This window comes from Castor canadensis, chromosome 7 (genome assembly GCF_047511655.1).
Source record: "Castor canadensis chromosome 7, mCasCan1.hap1v2, whole genome shotgun sequence".
NCBI classification, from domain to species: Eukaryota; Metazoa; Chordata; class Mammalia; order Rodentia; family Castoridae; genus Castor; species Castor canadensis.
In genome coordinates, this window is record NC_133392.1 from 35782326 (window position 1) to 35809627 (window position 27302).

General features: G+C 48.9%; 1 protein-coding gene across 1 annotated transcript; it reads left to right on the forward strand.

The window, feature by feature from the left end:
* The first annotated feature begins 601 nt into the window (after positions 1-601).
* Positions 602-13853, forward strand: LOC109676841 (death-associated protein kinase 1-like). The gene is given in 9 exon segments (XM_020153078.2): positions 602-733; positions 735-906; positions 4542-4739; positions 5764-5902; positions 7227-7347; positions 9818-10006; positions 12096-13212; positions 13215-13329; positions 13688-13853. Coding segments are annotated over 9 exon segments (2223 nt in total). The 3' UTR covers positions 13728-13853.
* Positions 13854-27302: the final 13449 nt, after the last annotated feature.

A 27302-nucleotide genomic window follows, 5' to 3' on the forward strand; every position in this document is an offset into this window, starting at 1 on the left:
ACTGCCTGCCTTCCTTGGTAAGCAGAAGAGCCCAAGGCCACTAACCAGGTCCACTCCTGTCAGATGGTTGCCCTGGACACAGGGACACGGGCAAACACATTCTGGGGGATCCCGAGGTTCTTGTGAGACTTGAAATCATGATTCCTATGAAGTACTCACCATGTTGACCTGGGTGACGTCATCCCCTTGCAGTCCCCAAGCTTTATATCTTTATAGTCAGACTAAAATCTCTATAAAAATCACCGTGCACTCAACCTAAAATGACGACATGTACCAGAGTGGTGCACTTCTGCGTGGCTCGGGGTTCTGGAGGGGAAGGCACCCGCTTTGTTAAAAAGACGGTCATGTGCAAAACACAGGGAACACAGACTAGACGGTGATGCGCCCAGAGGTTAGGAACATCTGAGGCTGAGGGGACAAGAGGCAGGAGTCCAAGTGTTGTGAGAACCTGGCACCGTGGGGGAGAAGTCACAGAGATGTGGCCAGAGTCAGAGAGAGGACAGGCCTGGCCTTGGTGTCCTCTTAACCCTCTCCCGCTCCTCCCCTTGGCTGCCCCTCTCCAGAAGTCAGTCAGTAAGCAGGCCTCAGAAATGCAGTCTGTATGGTCAGCCTCAGCTCAGGGCAGAGACCAGAGAGTCCCGGGGAAGTGGAAGGGAGAGCAGGCCCACGCTGCCCTCCACGAGGCCTCACGTCTGTCCTTCCTTCCTGGCCCACAGTGTCCGTGAGTATCAACCAACCTGTACCCTGGCTGCGAGAACGTGAGTGTGAAAAGTCACAGCATGGTGTTTGAGCCAGGCCTCACCAAGGGGATGCTGGAGGTGTTCGTGGCCCCGTCCTACCACCTGCACTGCTCAGCCAATGACCAGTCCACCAAGGCCATCGACATCCAAAACACCTACTTGAATTGTACGTGCCACCGCCAGCCCACCCCCCCAAGGCAGGGACCTCTGATTGCCCTCTGACACGGCTGCTCCAAAGGGAGCTTGTCCCAGAGAGTACCTGTCACACCCAAAGAAAGTCCTGTGCCAACCGGGAGTGACCCCGATCTGAAGCATGGCGGGCTGACACCCCTGAGCATAAGCAAAGTTTTCAGTGTGTCTGTTTTCAAGGCAGGATGCTGCCTAGCCTGGGCTGACTCTGAACTCACCACATAGCCTAGGCTGCCCTCCAACTTGTGAACCTCCTGCCTCAGCCCTCGTGGCACTGGGTGGGATTAAAGGCCGGTGCGGTCATGCCTGGCTAAGTGTGTTCTTCCCTTTCAAGCATTCCCAAGTGAAGAGATTTCCAAGGGAAATCTGTTGTTTTTATTACTATAACAAAATGCCTTTGACTGGGTGCTTTATAAAGAAAAGAGCTTTATTTAGCTCATGGTCTCAGAGGGTGAGCAGTCAAGGTTGGGAAGCCCCATCCATTCAGTCTCTGTGTTGACAGAGGGAGCGTGTTATCACATGGAAGATGGGGCAGGAAGGAACCAGCCTTGATTTTTTTTTTTTTAATAGCAGTTCACCCCCATGAGAACTTACTTGTTCTAAGAGACCAGCAGAATCCCTTCTCAGGGCGGGACCCAGTGACCCAGCCACCTTCCTCTGGGCCCCACCTCTACCTCTAAACACCACCACAGTGTGGAGCAAGCCACCAGTGTGTGTGACCTTTTGGGGGACAGCCACATCCAGGTACTGTCCCTGGTCCCTGAGTTTCCTGTTCTCACAGCGTGAGCTGTTACTGCTTCATCTCTGCTGGTCCCAAAGCCTTAAGCACACTTTCCCAACATCATTCAGAGCCCAAGTCCAAAGTCACATCTCAAGCTTAAGACAACCTCCTTCCAGCTGTGAACTGACAAAAAAAATAAAAAAGGTGGCCAACACTGTGATCCCAGCTACTCAAGAGGGTCACGGTTCGAAGCCAGCCCAGGCAAATAGTTCAAGAGACCCTATCTCGAAAATCCCTTCACAAAAAAAGGGCTGGGGGAGTGAGTGGCTCAAGGTGAAAGCCCTGAGTTCAAGCCCTAGTACCGCGAAGAAAAAAAATTCAGCTACTTGCCCAAGATGTAGCAAGTGGAGCAGGGATAAGGTAAAGATTCCTCTTTCCATAAAAAGTCATCATGGGACATAGAAAGGGTAGATGGCCCAAAGCAGAAGTGAAACCAGCAGGGCAGACATTTAATCTCACAGCTGTAAGCCCAGCGTCCATGTGACTGGGCTCAGGCTGTCCCCAGCTGACACTGCGTGATGTCGGTGGCTTGGCCTTCCTTTGGTCCCAGCTGTGGGTCCACTCCTGTGACCCCACTAGACATTCTACAGAAGACCTCTTGAGTGCTCCATCCCAGAGGCGTCACCATCTTTGCTGTGAAGTGTTGGTGGAAGCCACCATGACCCCATGTTGTCGGCTCTACATTTCTGCAGTGCACACCACATGGCAGGAGCCTCACATGGGCCCCACGGAACCGTGAAAAGCAGAGATCAGAACCCTGAGGTGGCTGGGCAGTGAGCCACGGTGAGGGCCTGGGCCCCATTCCTTGGAACCATTCTACCCCTTTAGCCCCCTGGGCCTGCGATGGGAGGGGCAGCCTCAAAGATTGAGGTACACTTGTGGTCTTTTCCTGATTTTCCTGGCCATTGACAGCCATGCTAGTCTTGCTGGCACAAACCACTTTTTTTTTTTTATTAGCCCTTTTCACAGGCAGTGTGACTTTTCCAGATCGCTCTGCTGCTCCCTTTTGCTCCCAAGGCTGACTGTCAACTCATTGAAAGTGGCCAGTGATCCATGGCATGAATGCTTTGCCTGTTTGGAGATTTCCACTGCTGAATGTCCTAGGTCCTTTTAAATTTTGCCTACCACACAGCTCCAGGGCTCGGCCACAGGTCCGCCATGTTTTTTGTTTTGTTTTGTTTTTGCTACTTCATAACAAGGATGGCTTTTGTCCAGTCTCCAATCAGAGCCAGCTCTTCTCCTGAGCCCTCTCACCTGTAACTCTCCACTTACAGAATTCTAGGCTTTTTCTAGCCTGCTTCTCAAAGCTCTTCCAGCTCCAGCCTCTGCCATTACCCGGTTTCAAAGCTGCTTCTACATTTTCAGATACCGTGACAGCAATGACCCCACTCCTTGGTACCAATTTCCTATGTTACCTTGTTTTCCAAGCCTCTATCCAAATACTCAGGGCTGCCTACTTTATAAAGTAAAGAGGTTTTGAAGGTGAAAGTCCATGATCAGGTGGCCCCATCAGTTTGACCTCTGGTGAGGGCCCCCCCGGCAGTGTTACAACATGGTGGCCGGCATCACAGCAGGAGTGCTGGTCAAAGGGGAAAAAAAAATGGGGAGGAATGAAGCCAGAGACTGGGGTGGGCCCAGGCTTTCTCTTTTAAAACAGCCCGCACTCACAGAAAGTAACTTCACCCAAGGAGAGCAGCATTATTCCCTTCCCAGGGCAGTGTCCCAGTGTCCTCACACCCTCCACGGTGCCCACCTCTCAGTATTCAGTGTTTATCTACTGATATTGTGGTCATTAAATACTAGTCCAGACTGCTGCCCCACCCTCCCACCCTCTTGCAGTGGCTCAGATGTCATTAAGTCCAGGGTTCCCCGGGGTGCTTGTCTGGGGACCTTGCTTTGAGAACCACTAGAACCTTCCGTGTGCATTCGCTCCCTTAACAGTTAGTGTTCCCCAGGACAGACCGAGGGGAGGCTTGTCCTTGGGCTCCACTGCCGTGCCCTCACCCCAACTCAGACGCCCAACCCTCAGAAGGCCTCTTTCTGTATCCTAGAATTTTCCATGCTAGGCCTGAGCTGCTGTCACCCCTGTGCCCCCAGGGGAGGTTATAAAGGCCTTCGATACCCCAGGCCAACTCTTGGCTGCAAGACGTCTGGCTCAGAAGCCCCGAGTGGGGAATACGGGGGTGTTCGAGATTCTAAATGGTCACTGGGAGGCCCCAGGAGCCTTAGGAATGATCTGGTCAGATCTCACCAGTGACATTTCATAGTGACTTCCTCATGGACCTTTTTATACTTGACCTGTTCCAATTACAATTTATACCGATTTCAGGACGTGGCACTTTGTTCTCCTATGTTCTCTTATTTAAATGTCCCCTGGATTTGGGACAAAAAGGACAGCTGGTTCCCTGAGTCCCTCATGGTCAGGAGAGAGCCCTGTAAGTAAAGGTGGGATGTGTCCACAGCTGGGCTCTGATGATGTAGTCACTCCCCATCACACGCTCGTGGATTCTGAAGGGAAGATCGCCACTTTTCGGATCCGAGGTACCTGTGCACACGCAGACACCCCATGCACACACGTGGACCTCTCCAGGGTGTTTTGAGTAGATCTGACACAGACATGGCAAAAGAGAACACGATGAAGGCTTTCGAGGAGGCAGAGGACCCCACAGGCCAGGATCTTGGTAGTCAGTGCCTAAGTAGGTGAAGCCGGTGTGCACTTAACACCGATGGATGCCACGGGCTGCTGCTGACCCTACACGCAGTCCCTGCAGTGCCAGGAGGCCCTGTGGTGGTGGTTCACGACAGTAACCATTGCTCCTCTTTCTCCATAGGGGTTGGCAACTTCAGCGTGTGGGAGTTCTCTGGAAATCCCGTGTACTTCTGCTGCTATGACTACTTCGCTGCAAATGATCCCATGTCCATCCACATCATCTTGTTCAGTCTAGAAGAACCCTATGAGATCCAGCTGAACAAAGTGATTTTCTGGCTCAGTTTCCTTAAGCCTCTCATCCCAATTGAAGAGCACGTAGGTGAGCAGAGCCCCCGGTCAGTGTCTGTCCTTTGTCCCTTGCTCTCTTCTTGCCACTGCCCTGACCTCCCACCCATGTGGCCACACCAGACCCCACGCTGTGGCCTCCTCCCTTTCTCCATCCCACTAAGAGATGTCCACGCCGGGAAGCTACCTGGGGCTCCCCCAGGCATTGTGTCCTGGGGGGCATTTTGTGTCCTGACCTATGCTCCTGCCCCAAAGGCCGGATCCTGAGCTACTCCTTGAGCCGTTTCTCACCTCCTTCTGCTCCTTACAGCCGCGCTCATCTTGCCGGTGCAGGTGGAGCCTCCTTCCATGGCTCCCGCTCCTCACCTGCGAGGGCCCGGGGTTCCTCACAGAAGGTGCTTGCTGCCTTCTGCAGATGCATTGACCCTGGGGAAGAGGACTGGTGGCCTGACTGTGCCATCTTGCCTTTGTTCCTTGAGGGGAGGATGACATGGAAAGAGCCTTTCTCCCACGCACAGCAGGAACCTTGCCCAGCAAGTGCAGGACTCAGCAGTTGGTGTCTTTGCAGAAAGCACACAGCAGTAGATATGCTGGGCTCCATCTCTCCAGAGGCTGCCATTTTTGTCACCTTCTTCCCCCTTCATCTTGTTGAGCTCCCATCAGCGAGGCCCTGCTGTGCGCTGCAGGCCTTTCTCTCTGAGCTGTCCCTGGTGTGTGGCTCATTCATGGGGTTTCCTCCATCCTGTGAAGGGCCCCCCTTGTCGGGCTTGGAGCCCCCCTCACACAGCAGGAGCATTTGGGGGAAGCCCTGAGAGCTGCCTTGTGGGGTGGGGTCGGTCCTGGTCCCCTGTTGAGAATGCTCATTGAGGCCCAGCTTTGGGCTTGTCCTGGGGCCTTCTAGGGACACACTGCACAGCAGACACTGGGTTCTTGAGCAGGCTGCACATCACCTGGATAGACAGCCCTGGGATGAAGTCATGGTGTCCCCTCACCTGGGCAGGACAGCCAGCCAGGTAGGGTGACCCGTGTCCTGACACAGTTGCCTCTCTGTCCTCCAGCCTTTGGCGGCAAGCTGAAGAACCCACTCCGAGTTGTCCTAGTGGCCACCCATGCTGACATTATGAATGTCCCCCATCCAGCTGGAGGGAAGTTTGGCTATGACAAGGACATGTCTCTGCTGAAGGAGATCAGGAACAGGTGGGTGGCAGCCCCTGGCCCTTTGTCTGGGGTGGGGAGGGGTGGGGTGAGGATACCCTTAAGAACAACAGGTCCTTCTTCCTTGGTTGATTTTGTTCTGTGGCTTTCATTCCTATCCACATGGTGAGCACGCATGTAACAAATCCCACAGAGACCAAGAGCTCGGGGCTCACACCAGCACCCCCTCGCTTCTTTCTCTGCTCACCTCTCAGTGCCTCTCCCAGAGGTGACTTCTGTGAGTCCTGCAGCTGTCGTTCTTGTCATACTCATCACCATAGCACATGCCAGCATTTCTCTACACGGGAGCTGCAAACCACATGAAATTACTCAGGGGGAGGTGACCAGCACTTTCTGTATTGGGACAGGATGGGACGTCGTGAGACAGAATTGAACATATCAGATCAGAGTGTATTTCATCTCAAATGTTAGGGTGTCACTGTTGTTTCACTTATACCCAGGGTGAGGTAGCACATAAATTAGTCTGAGTCAGTATGGGTCATTTCCACTGCTATCACAATATACGTGAGGCTGGGTAACTTACAGAGAAAAGGACTTATTTTACTCTTAATTTTGGATTAGAAAGTCCACATAGCATGTCACCCACCCACTCTGGTGATGGTCCCCTTGCCGTGTCACACATGACACAGCAGCACCTGAGAACGATAGACAGCATGGTGGACCAGGAAACCAGAGAGAGAGATTCCTTGTGTAGGAAGTAGTTGTTATCCCAAAAAGCCACTTTGGAGGGCAGCCCCCCAGCGACCCTCACCAGCTTCAGTAAGGCCCACCTCTTAAGGCTCCTCCACCACTGTGCATGTCGCCACCCTGGGGACAGAGCCTCTCTCACATGAGCGCTTAGGGGACCATAGCGACTGCATCAAAATAGTTGGAGCAAGCATCTCCAGGTAATATGCGAGTGGCACAGGTTTGAACCCTCAGCCTGAGATGCACGTATGCTGTCTTCCCAGTGTGGACCGGGATCGTCTGGGAATGTTCTCAGGTCAGTGGTGTGACTTGTGGATTCTGCTTACACTCAGTCACAGTGTCTCCTGTCCTCACTGGGACGTGAGCACCTGGGCCTCGTGTTTCCCACCCTAGGCATAGCGGATGGCTTTCCACGCCATGTTCCTGCAGCTGTGTGGAAACAGACCCTCCCATGTGCACCACTGGCCGTGCACCCCGATTTCCCCACACCTCTGCACCAGAGGGACCCAGCGGCGTTCCCAGGACAGAGGAGCCTCCGCATGGTCACTGGGACTCGTTGCCTCCCACCTCTGCACAGGAAGACCTGGTGACAGCTCACGGAGCCCCGCTCTTGCCCTAGGTTCGGGAACGATCTTCACATCTCAAATAAGCTGTTCGTGCTGGATGCCGGTGCTTCTGGCTCTAAGGACATTAAGGGTCTTCAGAGTCACCTGCAAGAAATTCTGAGTCAGATTGTCTCGGTGAGCACAGCCTGCAGGCCTGGCCCCAACCTTGGCTGCTGCCAGCCGTGCCCAGGGAGCAGGCTTCTGCTCTGCCCGCTTGGTTGCTCTGGTTTTGGAGACATGGCCTCACAGTAGGACCAGGACTGGGGACCACATGGATGTGCTGTTGTCCAGTTGCTCTGGGGCGAGGCAGGAAGAGGGAGAGCTAGGACATGGAGGAGAAGTATGACGGATGAGGTGGAACAGATCGGAGGCTGATCTGAACTGAAATTTTTACAGTTCATGGATTGAATATAAAATTTGCTTCTCCAAATTGCAAAAGCAATTCCAATGCGCTTCACTGGTGTTGAGACAACTCCAAAGGAGAGAGACGTCATTAACTGAAGGAGCTGAAGGTTGGAAGCATAGCAGAGGGTGAATGTCATGCAAGTACGTCACGTGCAAAAATGGAAACAGCACAGTGAAACCCCCTGTTCAATTAGTATATGCTAATTAAAAGATAACTGATGACAGCAGGAGATGAGGCCACATTAATGCTTCATTTTCCCAAGCTGCATAAATTTAATACAATTCAGTGGCCATCTGAATGGGATAGGGAAGTTTTTATCTGTTTGGATATATTCATTGTACAGGAGGGATTCATTGTGACAATTCCAAGTAGGCTTACATTGTGTGTTGGTTAGATCAGCCCCAACTTAAACCTTTTAAATGTACAAACAGCAACAGATATCTTCAGTGGGAATTCAGAGAATGTTTTTAAATAACTTGGGATTGAGGAAATCTTAAAACAGTGTGCAACACAGAGAGAGAGAGAGAGAGAGAGAGAGAGAGAGAGGAGGGGGAAAAGGAGAAAGAAGAAAACCCTATTACACTTACTTGATTTAAATTTTTTTTTCTAGCAAAAGATTATAAAGTTAAAAGGTGAAATAGATTGGGCAAAATGTATGCTTGTACTTGACAGATGAACGATCCTTTATTCTTCATATGCAAAGAGCTCTAGTTCCCAAATTGATAAGAAACAGAAAAGCATGCTAAGTGGAAAATTGCTGGAACTGCTCTGGGGAGCATGGCAGTGCCCACACCTGAGTCCGGCCTCAGGTCAGAGGTCCTCTCCCTCTCCTGCCCAGCCGGGACCCCTGTGTGTGTCTCCCCTGCCAGCCCCCTTCCAACACTGGGGTGGTCCGGGCCAGAATTCGGGAGACCCTGAAGTGCAGCCCTTGCCCCTCAGCTTGGCCTGGCTCTCCTGCCTGGCCCACCATGGTACAGTCAGCACTGGGAATGGTTTGGCCCTGGGGACAGAGACTGGCGGTTGTGGCTGGGGAAGAAACAGCAGCCTGGGAAGAGTCCAGGGCGTCCGTGGAGACATTGGGGCTGCAGCGTCCCATGTGCTTTGAGAAATACCTGCCCTGGCCCCACATTCTGAGGTCAAGCAGGTGCAGCCCCCAAACAACCTCCCTGAGAACACTGGGGTTTTGATTAGGGATAGAATTTAGGTGACAGGATTTGAGAGGGGTGCGTAAATCAGAGCAGTGTAGATGTGGCCTGTGTGGTTTCTGATACGACAGTGTGGACCTTATGAGTCTGAAACACAGGCTGGCACATTTAACCACCTTAAGAAGGTTAAAAACCACTTTCAAGCCAGTTACCAAGAACTGGTCTAATAATGTTTAACAGCAGTCCTCACGAATACCTAATTTTTGGGTTAAAATCCACAGTAATGATAACAATGCTTGATCTCTCGTCCTCTCTCTCTGTCCTAAAGAATCCATTGCTGGACTGAAACAGTCACAGTGAGGGAGTGATGAGAGAGAGAGAGAGAGAGAGAGAGAGAGAGAGAGAGAGAGGAGGGAGAGAGAAAGTAACTGACAGAGAAAAGGGGGAGAGAGAGGGAGTAACAGAGACAGAGAGAGGGAGTAACTGAGATGGAGAAAGAGAGAAAGAGAGGAGGGAGAGAGAAAGTAACAGAGAAAAGGGGGAGGGAGAGGGAGTAACAGAGAGGGAGAGAGCAGAAGAAAGGGAGTAACTGAGAGAGAGAGAGAGAGGAGGGAGAGAGAAAGTAACTGTGACAGAGAGAGAAAAGGGGGAGGGGAGGGAGTAACTGAGACAGAGAAAGAGGGAAGGAAGAGGGAGAGAGGGAGTCACAGAGAGAGAGAAGGGGGAGGGAGAGGGAGGAACTGAGACAGAGAGAAAGGGAGGGAGGGAGAGGTGTTGGGACTTAGACCACATTAGTTGGTGGGTTGAATCACAGTTCTGAAAACCTTATTGCGAACACTCACCCTGTTTCCCACGACCAGTGGCTCTGAGAGGCCCCGACAAAGCTGCGTGTTAGATAACCACGCTCTTCCCAAGGCAGCTCTGAAACACAACCGTCCCTGTTCTCAACAGGGGAACTCACTCCCTGAGGGCATGAGTGGCACTGTCACCCCTGGACTCCCCCCCATCCCCACAGCCCGTGGGCTGCTGACCCATGTCCCTCCCCGCGCTCTAGGGCTGCCCTCCCATGACACACCTGTGTGAGAAGATCATCTCCATGCTGCCGTCCTGGAGGAAGCTCAACGGGCCCAACCAGCTCATGTCGCTGCAGCAGCTTGTGTGTGACGTCCAGGACCAGTTGAACCTCCTGGCCAGCGAGGAGGATCTCAGGCGGGTTGTGCAGCAGCTGCACAGCGCCAGCGAGGTAGGGGCTTCCTGAAGCCAGCAGGGCTGCGAGGGGATCGCGGACTCATCTCTGTCCCAGGTCCAGCTGCTGGAGGGGGCCGAGTCCAGGCTGTGGAGCAGGCTCAGATGCAAGGCTGCTGCAGCTCCAGTGCCTCTCAGGTCCCCTTTTTCTGCAGCTGTTCATTTTGCTAGCTAGGCACAGGGTCCCTGGCTTGGGTGACAGGGCGTCCACCCCCCCTTGGCCACCTGATCCTTCCCTCATCAGTCTTCAGCCTGGCTGCCCGCCATGAGTGGGACAGGTCCAGCTCCAGACAGGCTTCTGGGATGACCAACAACTGAGCCTCACGGAGATGATGGCTGTAGGCACAAAGACAAGACATGGTGCGTGGCTGTACAGAAGGGTCACCTGCAAGGTGCACAGCAAGAAGTACCCCCAGCAATGGCAGGAAATGGGGATCTTTTCCCTTGGTTGTGTGACATTTAGCATGGGGGTATGGTTCAGAAACCCCATTCATTCTAACTGCACCATGTGCCCTCGTGCTCCTCCCCCTGGTGAAATTGGGATGCGGTGTCAGCTGGTCTGAGTTGAGAACAAAGGTGGTGGATTAACAACTAGAAATGGTTCTGAGGACATTAAAAACCAGAACTCAGAAGCCATGTCACAGCTGTATTTCAATGAATTGTGTATTTTGGGGGCTAAGTACTGAATCCAGAAGCCAACCACCCTGCTGGCCCTTAAGCAGGTGGCTGGCACTGTTGGTCTTTAAATGCCCAGAAAACTCCTGGTGGTCAGCCGACCCCCCCAGCAGTATTTTAAAGGAAGGGTCAGGGTCCAGGCTGAGATTGTGAGCTTACATGGCTGGCCAGAAAAGTGTGTTCACCATTGCAACGCACTCGGTCCGGGATCCCACCAGGGACAGGGGACCAGACTTTGTCTCCCTCGACTCTGACTCTGAGGAGATGAGCATTCCTTCAAAGTAGGCTGTACCTTGCCTGCGTTTTTAGGCTGAGGCTCAGCTATGAGCAGAGCCACCTAGAGACAGAATTTGGGAAAGGCCTGGCTAAGGGGCAGCAGTCCTCTGGCCACAGGTAGAGGCCGAGCCCGCTGTGAGGAAGGAGCCCAGGCTCGCCATTATCCCTAGAACTAGCCCTGAGAACCGGGGAGCAGTGGAAGAGGAGCTGTTCCCCAAAGAGAAAAGTCCCATGGTTTTCTTTCCAACTTTTGCTTTTTAAAGAAATAAGCACTGGCTGCCGGAGTGGCTCAAGTGGTAGAGTGCTGCCTAGGTTAAAAAAAGCGTGAGGCCCTGAGTTCAAACCCCAGTCCCGACAAAAAAAAAAAAAAAGCTGAAATCCCTCTGGTTTCATTCCTATCCCCTCACCACGGGGACTGTCATCATGGTGACATATCTTTCCGACTTCTTTTTTTAAAAAGTGAGTGTGTTTACATTTTACCTAATGGATGTCAGTGCAACATCAGTGAGAAACGTCCAGCCTCAGGGACGGTGTAAGAACACAGCCCTCACCTGCTCACCGCCAAAGCTGACCCACCGCTTACCTTTTGCTGCTTCTCCTTCCTTCCTTTCCCCTTCATTTCCTTCCTTAAAGGTCCTCACACTTCACCCCTAAATAATTCAGCCTGCGTCTCCAGAGAGGTACGTCCGCCCCATAAAATGCTGGCATATTCCAGAAGCACCACGACTGAATATGGGGTCATCACATGGGGGGTTCCACTTGTCCTCACAAAGGTCTCTGAAGACTGCGTCCATTCGGGTGCGTTTTCATTGTGGGATCGGAGATCCCTCACAGATCACCGGCTGCATTTAGTTTCTCTTCTTTGATTGTGTCTTTTTTGTTTACTTTGTCTTTCGTGACACTGGACTTTCTCACTTTCGAGGGCAGTTGTGAATCAGAGCCTCCTCTATTCCCAAGACGGTTTAGGGGTGGTGTTCAGTTACAGATTTATTATTTTGGCGGCGCTGGGGTTTGAACTCAGGGCCTCACACTTGCTAGGCAGGTGCAGCACCACTGTGACCCTTACAACAGCTGCTCTGTTTTCCTCGCTGAGCTGTGGGGGAGGGGGTGTCCATTCCTACTGTTGACCTTGGCAGATCAACATCATGCAGAGTTAGAGGGTGCAGGACGTCCTGCTCCTCGACCCCTGCTGGCTCTGCACCAACCTCCTGGGCAAGCTGCTGTCGGTGGAGACGCCCCAGGCCCTGAACCATTACCAGGGCCACTACACCACCGAGGACATCCAGCACCTGGTGCCCAGCAGCAACGTGGAGGAGCTGCTGCAGATCCTAGACACCATGGACATCTGTGCCTGGGACCTGAGCAGCGGCACCATGGTGGACGTCCCCGCCCTGATCAAGTGGGACAACCTGTAGGGCTCCTGGACAGACGAGGAGGAGGAGGTGATGGTGTATGGTGGCCTGTGGATCGTGCCAGTGGAGCACCTCACCCCCTTCCCATGTGGCATCTTCCACAAGGTGCAGGTGAACTTGTGCGGCTGGGTCCACCAGCAGGGCACCGAGGGTGACACGGACATCCGGCTGTGGGTGAGTGGCTGCAGGGTGGCCAACCGGGGATCCGAGCTGCTGGTGCTGCTGGTCAACCACGTCCAGGGCATCGAGGTGCAGGTGCCGGGCCTGGACACGGAGAGGATCAAGTGCTGTCTGCTGGTAGACTCGGTGTGCAGCACCATCGAGAACGTCATGGCCACCACCTTGCCCAGGCTGCTGACTGTCAAGCACTACCTGAGCCCCCAGCAGCTGCGGGAACACCACAAGCCCGTCATGGTCCACCAGCCCCGGGACTTCTTCCGGGCACAGACGCTGCGGGAGAGCTCGCTCACCAATACCATGGTGGGGTACAAGGAGAGCTTCAGCAGCATCACGTGCTTCGGGTGCCATGACATCTACACCCAGGGAAGCCTTGGCACGGACATCCACGCGTCCGATCTCAACCTCCTGACCCGGCGGAAGCTGAGTCGCCTGCTGGACCTGCCCGACCCCATGGGGAAGGACTGGTGTCTTCTGGCAATGAACCTGGGCCTCCCACAGCTGGTGGCCAAGTACAACAGTGGCCCCGACAGCGGCAGCGCCAGGGACTTCCTGCCCAGCCCCGTGCACGTCCTGCTGCGGGAGTGGACCTCCCTCCCCGAGAGCACGGTGGGCACCCTCGTGTCCAAGCTGAGGGAGCTGGGTTACTGGGACGCGGCCGACTTCTGCTGAAAGCCTCGTCCGTGTTCAAAATCAGCCTGGACGCCCATGGCCAGGAAGCCTACGTGTCCAGCTGCAACAGCGGCACATCCTACAACTCCATTAGCTTGGTGGTGTCCCGGTGACCTCCTTCCCGGACACCGCTCCCCCGGGCCCAGTTCCCGCCATGCCAGCCCTGGCATGTGGGCGGCCACGCTGACCACGGGCACACCGCATCTGTCGCTTCGGCCACTTGAAAAGCTGGCGTTCCCGCTCTCCGTGTTTTGGACTTCCATCTCGCGTCCTCCAAACCTTGCTTCTTACTGATTGTTTTCCTGGGATTCAAAGTTTTCAATGAAGTTTTTTTTAAACCACTTTACTGATCGCCCTTAAAAAAGCAAAAAACAGGAAGTTTTCACACATTTATCCACAGCGTGTAATTTCTTACGCTCTCTTCTTTGTCAAATCAGCTCCTCAGCTTCTGTCTTTTATATTTGTAGGAGAAACTCGCTTGCTTGGATCCCACTGTGTGATTTATAAACTGACAATATGTGAGTGCCTTTTACAGAAGAGAGTGTGTTGAGATCATCTGAGTCAGCCTGGAGCTGTCACCAAGGAAATGCTACCTCTCTGTCCCTTGCTGTATGACGATCGCCACAGGTGATTCACCCTTTGTTTTCGTCTTTTTTTGTTTTGTTTCGTTTTGTTTTGTTTTGTTTGGGGGGGACAATGTCTGCATTTCTTTTGGCAAGGACAGGGGAGAAAGGACCCCACGGCCAGCGTCGTTGCTAGCCGCTGGCCGCAGATTGCGCTTGTGGACGCAGCCATGCGAGCGTGCACGGGAGTCCTGTAAACGGTTACGCTTGGTCCCCTCCTCTTCTCAGGTAGAAAGTTGTCACAGTTGTAGGGTTTTGGAGACCTGTGTAAGAAACGAGAAGACCCCCCCCCACCCTGGCTCATGACTCCAGGATCCGGAGCATAGCAGGGGTCTCCATGCGGTCACTTCTTGTGCTTGAAGTCAGAAGAAAGGACAAGGAGGGAGCAAGATCGCATTGCGCGGTGATTTGAAACTGTGAAGGAAATCAGTACGAGGGAGCGTGAGAAGCACGTAGTGTGATGTTATGTCGTCGGTGTGTGTGTGTGTGTGTGCGCGCGCTCCGTGTGTACACATACATAAATACTGGTATTTTTACTTAATCTATAAGATGTCAGAAAAGAATTAAGTTTGGGCTTTATATATATAATATATATTATATATATATAAAATATATATATATATATATATATATTTTATATATATATATATATATATATTTTATATATATATAATATATATAAAATATATATTATATATATATAAAATATATATATATATATATATATAAAATATATATTATATATATATTTTATATATATATATATATATATATTTTATATATATATATATATATATATACTGTCGCTTATTGCATTGGATTCTTTGGTCCTTAATTCAAAAAGAGTTCTCTTTCTTTCTTGGGTTTTCACTACCACATCCCACACGGTGTGAAATCCAGGAGATCACTAAATAGTGCTTACCCCCGCGGATGGAAAACAGTGCCATTCACTTTCTGCAAAAACCAGGAGGGGCGGGGCGGTAAACAGAACCGAGGTGGTTTTCGTAGCTCTCCCCATTTTAAAGAAGAGTCCCTAGCTGGCCCAAAAGACCAAAAGTCGTATGTTCTCCCTCATATGTGGACATTAGATCAAGGGCAAACACAACAATGGGATTGGACTTTGAGCACATGATAAAAGCGAGAGTACACAAGGGAGGGGTGAGGATAGGTAAGACACCTAAAAAATTAGTTAGCATTTGTTGCCCTTAACACAGAGAAACTAAAGCAGATACCTTAAAAGCAACTGAGGCCAATAGGAGAAGGGGACCAGGACTAGAGAAAAGGTTAGATCAAGAAGAATTAACCTAGAAGGTAACACCCACGCACAGGAAATTAATGTGAGTCAACTCCCTGTATAGCTATCCTTATCTCAACCAGCAAAAACCCTTGTTCCTTCCTATTATTGCTGATACTCTCTCTTCAACAAAATTAGAGATAAGGGCAAAATAGTTTCTGCTGGGTATTGAGGGGGTGGGGGGGAGAGGGTGGAGTGGGTGGTAAGGGAGGGGGTGGGGGCAGGGGAGAGAAATGACCCAAGCCTTGTATGCACATATGAAATTAAAATAAATAAATAAGAAGAGTCCCCTTCCATTTTCCCTGGCTGAAGCAAACCGAATGTTGCCTGGCAACGGGCAGAAGGATGTTCCCTGGATTTTGCCAAGGTGCAGCGTTGTGCAGGAACCAAGAGCAAATCCCCGACATCCTTCCCACCCCCCTTTAAATAAAATGTACACGTGCACTTCAGTCACGGGTCAGATTCCAGAGTTGGCCTGCCTGGTGACAAAACCAATCTGGAGTAAAATGTCAAAAAAAAAAAAAAAAGCAGAGAAAAAAGACTGGAAGGAAAAAGGCTAAAAATGGTGGTAACTTTTCTCTGCGCTGCAGGACTTGGCCCAAACTGTCCACAGCAGACATGTCTTACTTTTATACTGAGAGAAATCATGAATAATTTAAAACTCCACATAGATTCACTTAGAAAGAATGACACTGCAATTGACGTTGTGGCCATCTCAAAGAGTGGCACCTCCCCTTGTCCACTTCCATGCTGAATGCTGGCCCAAGGCAAGCTAAGGCCTCTGACTGGGTCAGTCTGGGTCACATGGCCATCCCTATACCATGGTCGAGGACTCAGGTCTGTGACTGGCTGTCCCCCTGGGGAGGTGCAGTTTTTCTTAGAAAGCTGTTCAGGTAACAGAAAAACCAGGGTGGAGGACTCTCCTACAGACAGATGGAAGAACTTGCAAGTCTTTCTACCTTTTCAGGGAAGTCCCAGGACAGGCACTTGCCCCTGGGATTCTGGGCCTCCCTGGCTCCTGAAATGTTGAAATCATACTCAGAAATCCCTGTAACCCAAACATCAAGAGATTAAGGATCTCTGAGCTCACTGCCTCCTCCTGGAACACGTATGGGACTTCAGTGCCAAAAACGCCGGTCAGGTTGAAAGGCTTTGACAGAGCCTCACTGTGTGGTGCATGGTGGCCATCCACCCTCTGCAGGAGGAAGAACCCAGGCTACAGTCCATCTCCTGTACAAATTCTTAGGGGCCAGAAAGAAAGGCCATTCACAGTTCCTTTCCTTTACAATTGCTGTGACCTGCACTCTGGTGGTGTGCTCTTTGTTGTCTCTAGGCTGTGACTGCCCCCGGGGTACCAAGTCCAAACTGGACATCCCTGGGGTCTGAAGGGTGGGTCGAAGGATCCCAGAGTCTCTAAACCTTTAAGATGAAGGGCGAAAGGAAGCCCAGCTCCAGGTGGGGGCTCTGGTGTCTTTGTGGAAGGAGGTTTCCAATTACAACTGCAGATTTCACAGAAATCTGAATCTGTATTTGGCCTTGTGTCTTACTAAACCCTGAGGGAGAAAAGCCTCCACTGTGAGGCCTGGCTTGGCCCTGGCTCCACGAACAGCTTGACGGGCCAGCCAGGTGTAGGAACTGGAGGGCGGTCAGAGCTCAGAGCTCAGAAAGCCCCTCGTTAAAAGCAGGAAGACTCTTGGTTTTCCAAGATCAAATAGTTGTGGAGTTGGATGGCGATGATGGTCGTGCAAGAATGTGGATGTGTTTATTGCCACAGACCCAGAAAGTTACACCTAATTAAATTTGATCTTAATTACATTTTACTATGTTTTCAAAACAAAACAAAGAGGTAAAACTGTAACCTAAAACACGCAGGGTAATGTGCAAGACTACCTGTTGTGTTTAGAGCCATCCAGCAAAATACAGCCCCCCCCCAAAAAAAAGGAGGTACAGGAAAGTGGTAGATTGCTTGCTGAAAGGATTTAATACTCATTTTCTTTGGCTTCTTTCCTTTTTGTTTGCATTAATTTTCTTTTCACTTTTCATAAGACTCTAGACAAGCTAATAAAAAGATATAAATCACCAGCAGTGAAATTAAGAAAGTGACATCAATAATTATCCTATGGACATCAAAATGATCATAAGTGAATACTATGAATAACTGCACACAAATTCAATAAAGTACATGAAATGGCACAATTTCTTGAAAGATAAATCTGCCAAAATTCACACAAAAAGAAATAGACTATCTGAGTAGGAGTATATCTATCAAAAAATGGAATCAATAATTAATAACCTTCCAAAACAGAAATCACTTGGCCCAGGTGAGTTCTGGTTACTCCTAACAACCATTTAATGAAGAAATTATATTAACTCTGTACAGTATATTCCAGAATACAAAAGCAGAGGGATTACTTCCTAGCTCATTCTATTGGGTCAGCATTGATCTAATACAAATCAGACCAAAATATTAGAAGAAGAGAAAGTAACAACCCCATAAAAACTCAACAAATTCTTAGCAAATATCATTCAAGCCTAAATAATAACAATTATATGGTACAACCAAGGGCAATTTTTCTCTAGTATAAAAGGCTGGTTTAACATTTGTAAATCAATTATTGTAATATATCATATCAGCAGTCTAAAGAAGAAAAATCACATGATCATACAAATAGATGCAGACACTCTCAGTGTACAAGCTTCCTCACCTGAAAAAATAAAACATGTAGAAGACACTAAAAGATAAGAATGAATGGTAAGAAACTCAAAGGTTTTCTGCTAAGATCAAAAACAAGGAAAAGAGTTCTCATCATTTTTTTCGACATCATACTGGAAGCCGGAGCTTATAAGATAAGGAAATTAAAAAGTATAAAGATTTGGAAAGGAGATATATGTTGACAGATAACAGGGATGTCAAGGAAAATCTGACAGAATCAGTAAGTAAACACCTCGCATGAATAACTGATTATAACAAAGTTCCAAGCTATAAAATTAATATGCAAAAATGAATGTCTTATATACCAGCAATGAGTAAGTGAAATATGAAATTGAAAACACGAAGCCAAAATTAAATACTCTAATAAGAATATAAAAGCTGCCTTTAGGTTGTATTTGAGGAAAACCATAAAACTGTGATTAATAAATCAGGAGACTAAATATGTGGGCATATATTTCATAATGTTTGGGTGAATAAGAAGATTCAATCATTATTAAGATGCCAGTTGTTTCCAGCTTGCTCTGTAGAGTCAATGCAATTCCAGCAAGTTAATTGCTGGATACAAACAACAACAACAGAAAAAATGGTTCTTAAAGTTTATAGAGACACAAAAAAGACCCAGAAGAGTCAAAACAACACTGGAAAAGAAGAAACTTACAAGATGGTAATACCAGACTTCAAGACTTCTTATAAAGCAACAGTAATCAAGACAGTGTATTTTTGAGAACAAGACAAGAAAATCAGTGGAACAGAAGACAGTCCCTTAGTAGATCCATCTGAGTGTATCTAACTGATTGTGAAGAAAGGAACAAGAGCAATACAGTACAACAGGGCAAAGATCCTTTCTGCAAATGATGCTGGATCACCCAAATAGTCATATTATCAAACAGAATCTCAGAAAGAAAATGGGAAGAAAATAAATATAATGATTGAAAACCACATTTGATGTAAAACATTTATCTATAGATTTGATGTTTCCCCTTAGCAAAACAAAAACAAATATATCTATTCCTAGACATATCATAGTTAAACTGTGAAAAAAGAATGTTAAAAGCAACAGAGAAAAATTCTACTTCATTATAAGAGGACAATAGTGAGATTACCAACTGACTTCCACTCGGGAACAATGCAAGGATGTTGGTGTGATGGTGTATACACAGCTAAAGAAAAAAAAATTTTGAGAAAAGATTCCAAAGAAAAAATGAGGATATTCCAAAATAAACAAATTGAAAACATTTGCTGTTAGCTGTACTACCTTACAAGCAACACTAATGAAAGGCATTTGAATGGTAAGAAATGGTTAATTCTCTGATTTGAAAATAGTGGATCGATTAGGTAAAGGTGTGTGTATGTGTGCACAGTTCCCAAAACTTCTTTTGCAGCTTAAATTTGATTTTACAAGCAAAACTGCTAGAAACAAGCACAAATATCCCTTGAAGGTTTATTTTAATTTTTATGAATTTCAATTAATGTTTTTTGCTTAAGAACTTTCAGCTGAAGATAGTAAATTAAATACAAAAACAAGATTTTTATTAAAAATTCACAAAACTATAAGAGAAATTGCAGGTTGATGTCTGAGTTGACACAAGGCAAGAACATATCATGTGGGAATGTTGCAGTTGTACACAGAGCTCTTGAGCATAGAAAACCATGTGAAACAACAAAATTTCCAGAGACAAGTCAAAGTTACAAAATCTATGAAAGAGATGGTCTTCAGAGATCTCCAAGGAAGCAGCTAATGTCTGGGATCAATGGAGAAGTAACAGAAAATAAACTGAGGTTCGTCTCTAACAAAACCAGCAGGTAGAGTTGGAGGTAGGGAGGATGTGCTGGGCTGGAGGCTGGGGGAGGGGCTGTGGTACAGCTTCTTCTTCCCCTTCCCCCTCCCCCCTCTCAGCACCCCTTTGTGATGAGGGCACAGCTCTGTGATGCAGGCCTGGAACCTACAGCCTATTCCCCAAAAGAATTTCCAGAGCTCAGTTGCTCGAGAACAACAGTGCAATTCAGATGTTGGAGAATTTTCTCTTTTCTCTGAATAGCATTAGTGCCACATGGCTGATCCCCAGCTCCACCACTTGGGCAATGGACATGATCCTTGCCTTTGTGTGTGGACTAGGACTTTTCTTACTATTAATTCCTTACCTCCAGAGTAAGCCACCCTCACCACCAGTTGGGAAAAAGAAGAAACTGAGGAAGGTAAGAAACCTATAGGCCAGACCCAACAAATGATAGTTCTCTCTTTTTTTTCTACTATGTTCACTTTTCCAAATCAAATACAGACAATGTCAGAAGGGAAATCTCAGGACAGAACATCCTTCTCATAACCATTGACAGGTCAAGGCAGGGCTAGCATGAGAATGCAGTCATCTACTTGAGCTCTCAGACCCATCTGTGTAGCATGATGCAGGTGCAAGAGTGAAGTCAATTACAAAGACTCAGTGGCCAAAGACTAGACCCCTGATAGTTAGGGAATCCTGAGGGAATATAGGCACCAAGCACTGGTTTATCTGTTCACTTCTCATGGAAGGAACCTGTGGGCCACACCAATCCTCCATGTTGGCCTGATTCAGAGGGCTGTGCTGAGTCCCTGAGAGACTCTCATCAGTGAATGATGAGTCAGAGAATGGTCTCATGAGTGAATGATGGTCTCATGAGTGAATGATGAAGTCAGAGAATGGTCTCTGACTTCAGGAAGATGACAACTGGCAGCTGAGAGGCACCTACAGGGCTGGGTCTGTTGCTCTGAGCAGCAAGACAGTGACTGAGTATATCCATGGTGGATCTCATGGAGAAATCCCATGTGTGTTTTCCAAGAAAGACAGAAAACATTTTTACCCATATTAAAAATAAGTAAAAGGAAAGGCAAGGATATGGAGTTCCCATAGGTAACTCCAGGACAGGGAATGTCTGCACCTTGCCTAGGGAGAGAAGAGAGAGAACGAGGCCATAGCCTTTTTATTCTCTTTCAGCATCAGGTAAAGTGGGCACAGAGCAAGAGGAAAAGGAAGACTGGTGGCCTAAAAGGTAGGCTCTGTGCTTCCTTCCTTGAGGGGACTTTATCTCACCTGTTGCTAGGATCTCATCCAAGTCTCCTAGGATGTCAGTTGCAGGGCCCTGAGACAGAGTGTCCTGGGAAGGAAATCAGATTATGGGATACTTCCCATGTCCTGTGAATACACAGCTGTGATGGTTCTGGGGATGGTTGTGACCAAGTAGAAGTTGGGTTGGGAGGCTTTGGAGCAATATTTCCTTGATTGAAGGTAGGACCTGCAGGTCTACGGATGGACAAACTCTTACTCCATTAAAGACTCATTCTTCTTTGAAATGACCCACCCTTTCTCCCTCACAGGGCTGTTATAGAGGTAATAGAGGGTGGATAGGTGAAAACACCCTATCAATGATGAAATGAGTTCACTCTATGTTTGTTACTAGCACTCTCACCAGTCACATGGCCTTGGACACTGAGGCTTGAGCTGCAGAGTTTAATATCCAGTGGTCTCTACCAAGGGGACATTTCATTCAGCCTTCTATAGGATCCCAGGGCCTTCTGTTCCCCACCATAATAATTCTGTCTCCATTTCCAGTTTGCAGACATTGGAGGAAAGATGTGCACAAGATTCAGGACCTGGTTTCACTTCTGCACAGGTGAGGACTTTCCTCTTCTCCTTACCCTCATTCCTACCTCATGGAATGGAGTGGTAATGGGGTCGGATGGTACTCAGATTTGGGGGGGATATGATAAAAGCTCTGGGTTGTAGGATAGCAAGAGCTCTGTAAAACTCAGGATGGTGGGGCAGTGGAAGGGGCATGGAGTACAGGTGCCCATCCTATCCACTCTGCCCGGTCTTCTGGCCCATCTCCTGCTGACTTCAGGTTGTACCACCTGTTTCCTGCAGCCATCTAGGGAAGCTCCATGGGAACAGCAGCTTTCAACTGCCATTAAGAGGAAGTGCCCTGGGTGAAATACTCATACATGAGTCTGCTAGAATCCACCAGCCACCTGGACAGCCTATGGAGGATGGCTTTGTCACTACCTTGTCCCCTTTGGCTTCTCCAGCTCCTCTGACTGAGTGTCTACTGCCTCTGGCCTCTACCTTGTCAACAGTTGCACTGACTCCCCCAGTGTCTTTTGGATCACACTCATTCCAGAGTGCCACTAGGTCACCAGAGACTTTGATTCCTCTAGGAAGACTTTCACCCCAGCCACCTGCACATCCCCCACACCCATCTCATTCTAATGGACACATTACCTGCCCTCTGTCCATGTCAGATCCAAGCCTGGCTCTTCCTCCGGGTGCCTCAAAGGAAATCCCACTGACGACCATCCCAGAAACCTCCTCTCCATCCAACAGCTCTTGGTTGCCTTCTCCTATTCCTGACATCTCTGGCCCTGGTCACTCTAGCTGTCCTATCTCAGCACCCTCCTGGTGGCAGGTGGCTGCCAGAACCTGGTGCTTCTCCAATTCATCACATGGTGAATCCCAAGGAGTCCATCTTTCCCACCACCCACCAGAGGACTCATTCAGGCAGGTAGAGGTTGGGGGTCCCTTTTTCATTAATCCTGATGTCCAGAAGCTGCTGGAGATAATGATAAGTAAGAGAGCCAAACTTAAAGTTTGTAAGGGAAGAGGAAAGGAGGGATCAGACGAACTACTGGAGTCACTGGGTAATACATTAAAGACACTGGGCAGCAAGCAGGACGCTATGACCCCCCAACCCTTCTGGAACACAAATGGCAAACCAGAGCAGCTTCTTGGTTCTCAGCAGCTCTTTTACCCCAATCTGTTAGAGAACCATTTACAGCAGAAATGTAGCCAGCTTTTCTGGGGCTTGCCCTTTCTACACAGTGAGTCCCTGGTAGCTACCATGTCTGGTCCCCCACTAGAATTTCCCTCCATTTTATTCAATGGACTCTCTAATTACATTCCATTACAAGTTCAGGGTAATGGACCTCCACGACTGTTTTCCCCCCAGCCCTTACTCCACCACTTGGTCCAGCCTCAACATTTGACTCCAGTCTTACCCTGGTCCCAGCCTCCATCAGTAGCTGGGAGCCATACCCAGACTCATCTCCCATCCTCTCTCTCAATCCCACCATACCACTCACTCCCAGTGAGAGCCTATGGAGTTTCTTGCTCTATAATCCAGGATGGGACCCAATTTCCTATTCCAACTACTGTTCAACATCTAGAACGTCACTTTTTGAAGAAGCGTCTAGAAAGTAAGAGGGTTTTACCCTCTGTGGTCAAAAAATCTCAGGATGTCTTTAGCCAATACACTCCCAAAAATTGGGCTTCCCAGGACCAGGGGTCCACTGTAAACCTCCCAGGGGATTTTATCAACCCAGAGCTCCGAGACCATTTAGAGCAACACCTTCGACAGAGGTTCACACAACACCGGTACAGACTACCATGCAAGATCCAGCTGTCTCTGGACTTGATGGATTCTAGGGGCAAATTCCCAGGGGCAGGCCAGACAAAGAATATCAAGGAGACTTCACAAACCTCCATGTTTGCAAATGACAGCAGTCAGAATATACAGAAGACTATCTCAAGGGGCCCAGAAACTCTCCAGAGATGGGAGAACTCCAGCAAGGACCTGGGTCATTGTCTGGGAAGGGTAACAAAAGGTCTATACAGGGATCCAGAAAACTCCCCAGTGAGGGTTCTAGAAACCATCTCTGAGATAGAGTCAGAAAGGGACTTTATGAGACTCACGAGAAGTGACTCAGGTAATGCTTCCTTGATGGGTCCAGACAAGAAGCATTTAGAGGACCTCTTACATGTCCATTTAAACCCAAAGATGGGGCAGATCAATATGGGCAGGATCCCTGTGGGTGTTTATCATTCTGGGCACACTATGGACCATGCCTTGGCCCCTTCTGAAAACTCAAACATTGACATGGGAACTGGGAATGAACTGTCCTCAAAGGTTTGGGAGACCTGCAGAAGCCCATCCCAGAAGCTTTTTCTTCTTCACCCTGACATTGAACAGGTGCTGGAGGCACATGTTAAAAGGCTTTGGGTGAGACACAGGTGGGGCCTACTACTCAAGGTCCTCAACTCCATAAACCTCCTCACCCTTAAGAAGGCTCCAGCCTTGCCCCCTCCACAGCCTGCCTCTCCCTACTTAACCTCCTGTGACTCCAGGGCAGACTCCATGGCCAAGGTGTCCAATTTCCTAGGAGACACTCTTGAAAAAAGTCCAGAAGAAGAGGTGACAGGAAAAACTGAAATTACAACCATGCAGAGTCCTTTTCCTGCCTCCTCACTCAAGTCCCCGAAAGAGACATCATCTAGTGACAACTGTGAACTCTCTGAGACCCCTGTAATTGCACAGGAAGGGAGCCTTCTTTCTCAACCCAGAACTTGCAGCCTTGTGGGAAGAACCTGGCACATTGATACTGTTCTGAGGTCTGGGAGAGGCAGTCCCAAACCAAGTCTGGGCCCAGTAACAGGTATGCATGAGCCGCAGGTGAGAGGAAGCGTGCTCTCTCGAGACTCCTTCCATGGTGTATCCATACAGGAGAGGTCTGTAGAACCCAACTTGTCAAGGCCAGAAAACATCAGGGAGCTAGTGGAGGACAATGAGGAGCCGTCCTCTGATTGGGAAGTCACATTGGGGACCAGTGTGATGGCAAGCTCCCAATCCAATAGTGTGAATATGAGAAGTTTGGAATTTCTGGGGAGCAGCAAAAGCCCATCCTTGTCCAGAATATCTAATTCCCATAATCCATTAGACTTGTGCCTGAAAGAACAGGCAGGGTCAGCCAACACACCACATGGCCAAGCTGCTGCTGGTGTCCTGCAGGACTGTGCCACTAGCACGTACCTGCAAAACTCTGCTCCTGAGGTGCTCCTTACTGCAGACATCCTGGCTTCCCAGGGACCTCAGTCAAGTTCACAGAACATTTCTGGTAGCAGCACACACATTTCCCAGGGGCTGTGCCCTCCCTTGTCAATGAGAAGTTACAACCGGGAACAACAGGAGATCAAGACCTGCAAGTTCCAAGACCTATGGTATAACAAGTTGTTTTGTTCACTTGAGAAGAAAGAGAGCTGTTGGAATCCCATAGCAGGAGAGCAGGAAGACAAGCTTGCAGGGATGAAGCTCTTCCAAGCCTCAGGGATGAATTCTGCTGACCAGGTTAGGGAAATAAGTGCCGTTGGGAGCAATTCCTCCCCATGCCCACCAGAGCAGGGACAGGATTCTACAGAAAGGCATTTCATGAACAAGATAAGGACATTTCTGAAGTCAGTCTTCCCCAATAAAGGCAAAGAGCAGGCAAAATCCATGAAAAATATCAAGGACCCATCAGCTGCTCCCAAGACCCAAGGGTCAGTCACAAGCAAACACATGGATAGTGGCGTGGGTGAAGCCCAAACGCTCATGACCACTATTGGATTGATATTAGAGGAGAAAATGAGGTTACACCATAAATTTTCTGGCTCCAGGAAAAATCTGCCCAAACAAGAATCCCAGACTCCTTTGGGTAGGCATTCCCACTATCACAGGACTCCTTCCTTCCCTAAGCCAAGCAGAGTGATGAGTAGGGCCTGTGATCCCCAAGCTAGCCCCAAAGGTAATAGCAATTCTATCAGCAATAGGTGGATCAGTCCCTGCCAACATAGGCCAATGGGGGTAGTTGCTTCAGGTTACCATGTCCACTGTCCCAGGCATTGTCTTCTTTGGAGAGGGGTGTTGTATGATCACCCACACCATTCACCTCACATAAATGTTGGTAGGAAATCTTTTCCCCAAGAAAATATTCAGTCCACACAGAGCAAAACTGTTTTTTCTCATATGTGTGCATCTGCTGTGTAATAATGGCATCTGCCTATCCAGATGTCTATTGCTTTCTAATAAATGTTTTTGTCTCATCAGAGGTACTGGCTTTTGTCTGCACTATGCTGGGCATAGGGAAAGGTCAGCAACTGGTCTACCTCAGAGAGGTTCTAGAAGGAATGTTCACATACAGAAGGGACAGTGGTACTGAGGACTCACCCTCACCCCAAATTCCCTTATTGCACTTTAAGTGTCCATCATTTGGTAACTATAGAAACATACTATATATAGAAAGCCTTTAGGATTTTTTGGCATGAGCCAACTCAGGAAGACCCCACTCCAGGATTTGGGTCAACCTATCTTTTGCCCCAGTTTTCCTCTATGTCTACCTTGAACTTGTGCAGCTGCATGTGCAGGTGCACAGAGGTACCAGAGGGCCACATAGCTTCACCTATCACAAAGGGTAAGGGAATGTTGAAGGTGTAGTATGGTGGTCCTGAGTTCAGAGGTGGGGGAATCTTGCCTTTTGGATTCCTAAGGAATAGAAGATAACTGACTGCTCCAGGAGCCTCTGCTGTCCCTGATGGAGACTAGGATGGCTGCTCAGTACTGTGTTGTCCCAGACCATGGTCACCTGCTTTCTCTTCTGGGCACAACCTATCAGTAGTGGGACATGATGGGGTATAGAAAACAATTGAAAGAGAACCAAATGGTCGCACCTGTTCTCCTAGCCTGGAGTGATAAGACCACATGGACTGAGCCACTCATTCTGATCCCTCACCAGGGCTCTCTGCTCTGGGGCCACAGGCCTCAGGAAGCCCCTTTACTTTCAACACAGACTGGAAAGGAAACAGAGACTTGAAACAGGGAAGATTAATTTCTTAACAGTTATTTTAAGAAGTTTGTTTGATGTCACCTCTTGAATTCCAGAAAGGTGTTGACAATTGGTTGAAAAGTGGGGTCCAGTAAATTCTGGCTGTGATTCACAGGCTGGTGACCTTTATACATTCACATGGCCCCAGCACTCTTCCCAGGGGAAAGGTTGGATAATAAATTGGACCAATTGGCTGACCTGGGGTTGCACAGCACATCTGTCCTTGCCCCTAGCCCTCATTTACCTTAGAGACTAAGCTGGGAAAGAGGCATTAGAGTGGAAAGTGACTTATCTAAAATGCCTGAGCTTCCAACATTGGTGGTAAGACAGGAATGGCACTGCTTCCAGCTTAGTTTCCTCATCAGGTGACCTGTCTATGTGGGAAACAGGAGGGGCCAATGCAGGGAAAGTAGCAGCCAATCCTCCAAAGCATACCATGCTATGTCCCATGAGAGGCAGACAGGGTCATCATTCTAGAGGCTTCATTTTTCCCAGTGGAAGGCCCTGTGCCAGGAACCACTACTGACACAAATGAAACTGGCATAGCCCTGCCCCCATGCCTGCTTCAGACAGGGAGAAAGAGACAATGGGCCAAGACTCAGCCTACTTTCTCCCCAGCTATGAAACCCACTCCAATCCAGTTGGGCCTATAAGAGGCTATCCTACTGTCATTTCTTGAGGGTTAAAGGATCTGGAGTTGGTGGGCAAATACAAGGTCCAGGCTAAGATGGATAAGAGGGTGGCTTTGCGGGCTTGGCACTGGGTATCAGTGTCGGGGCAGATTCCTCAGATC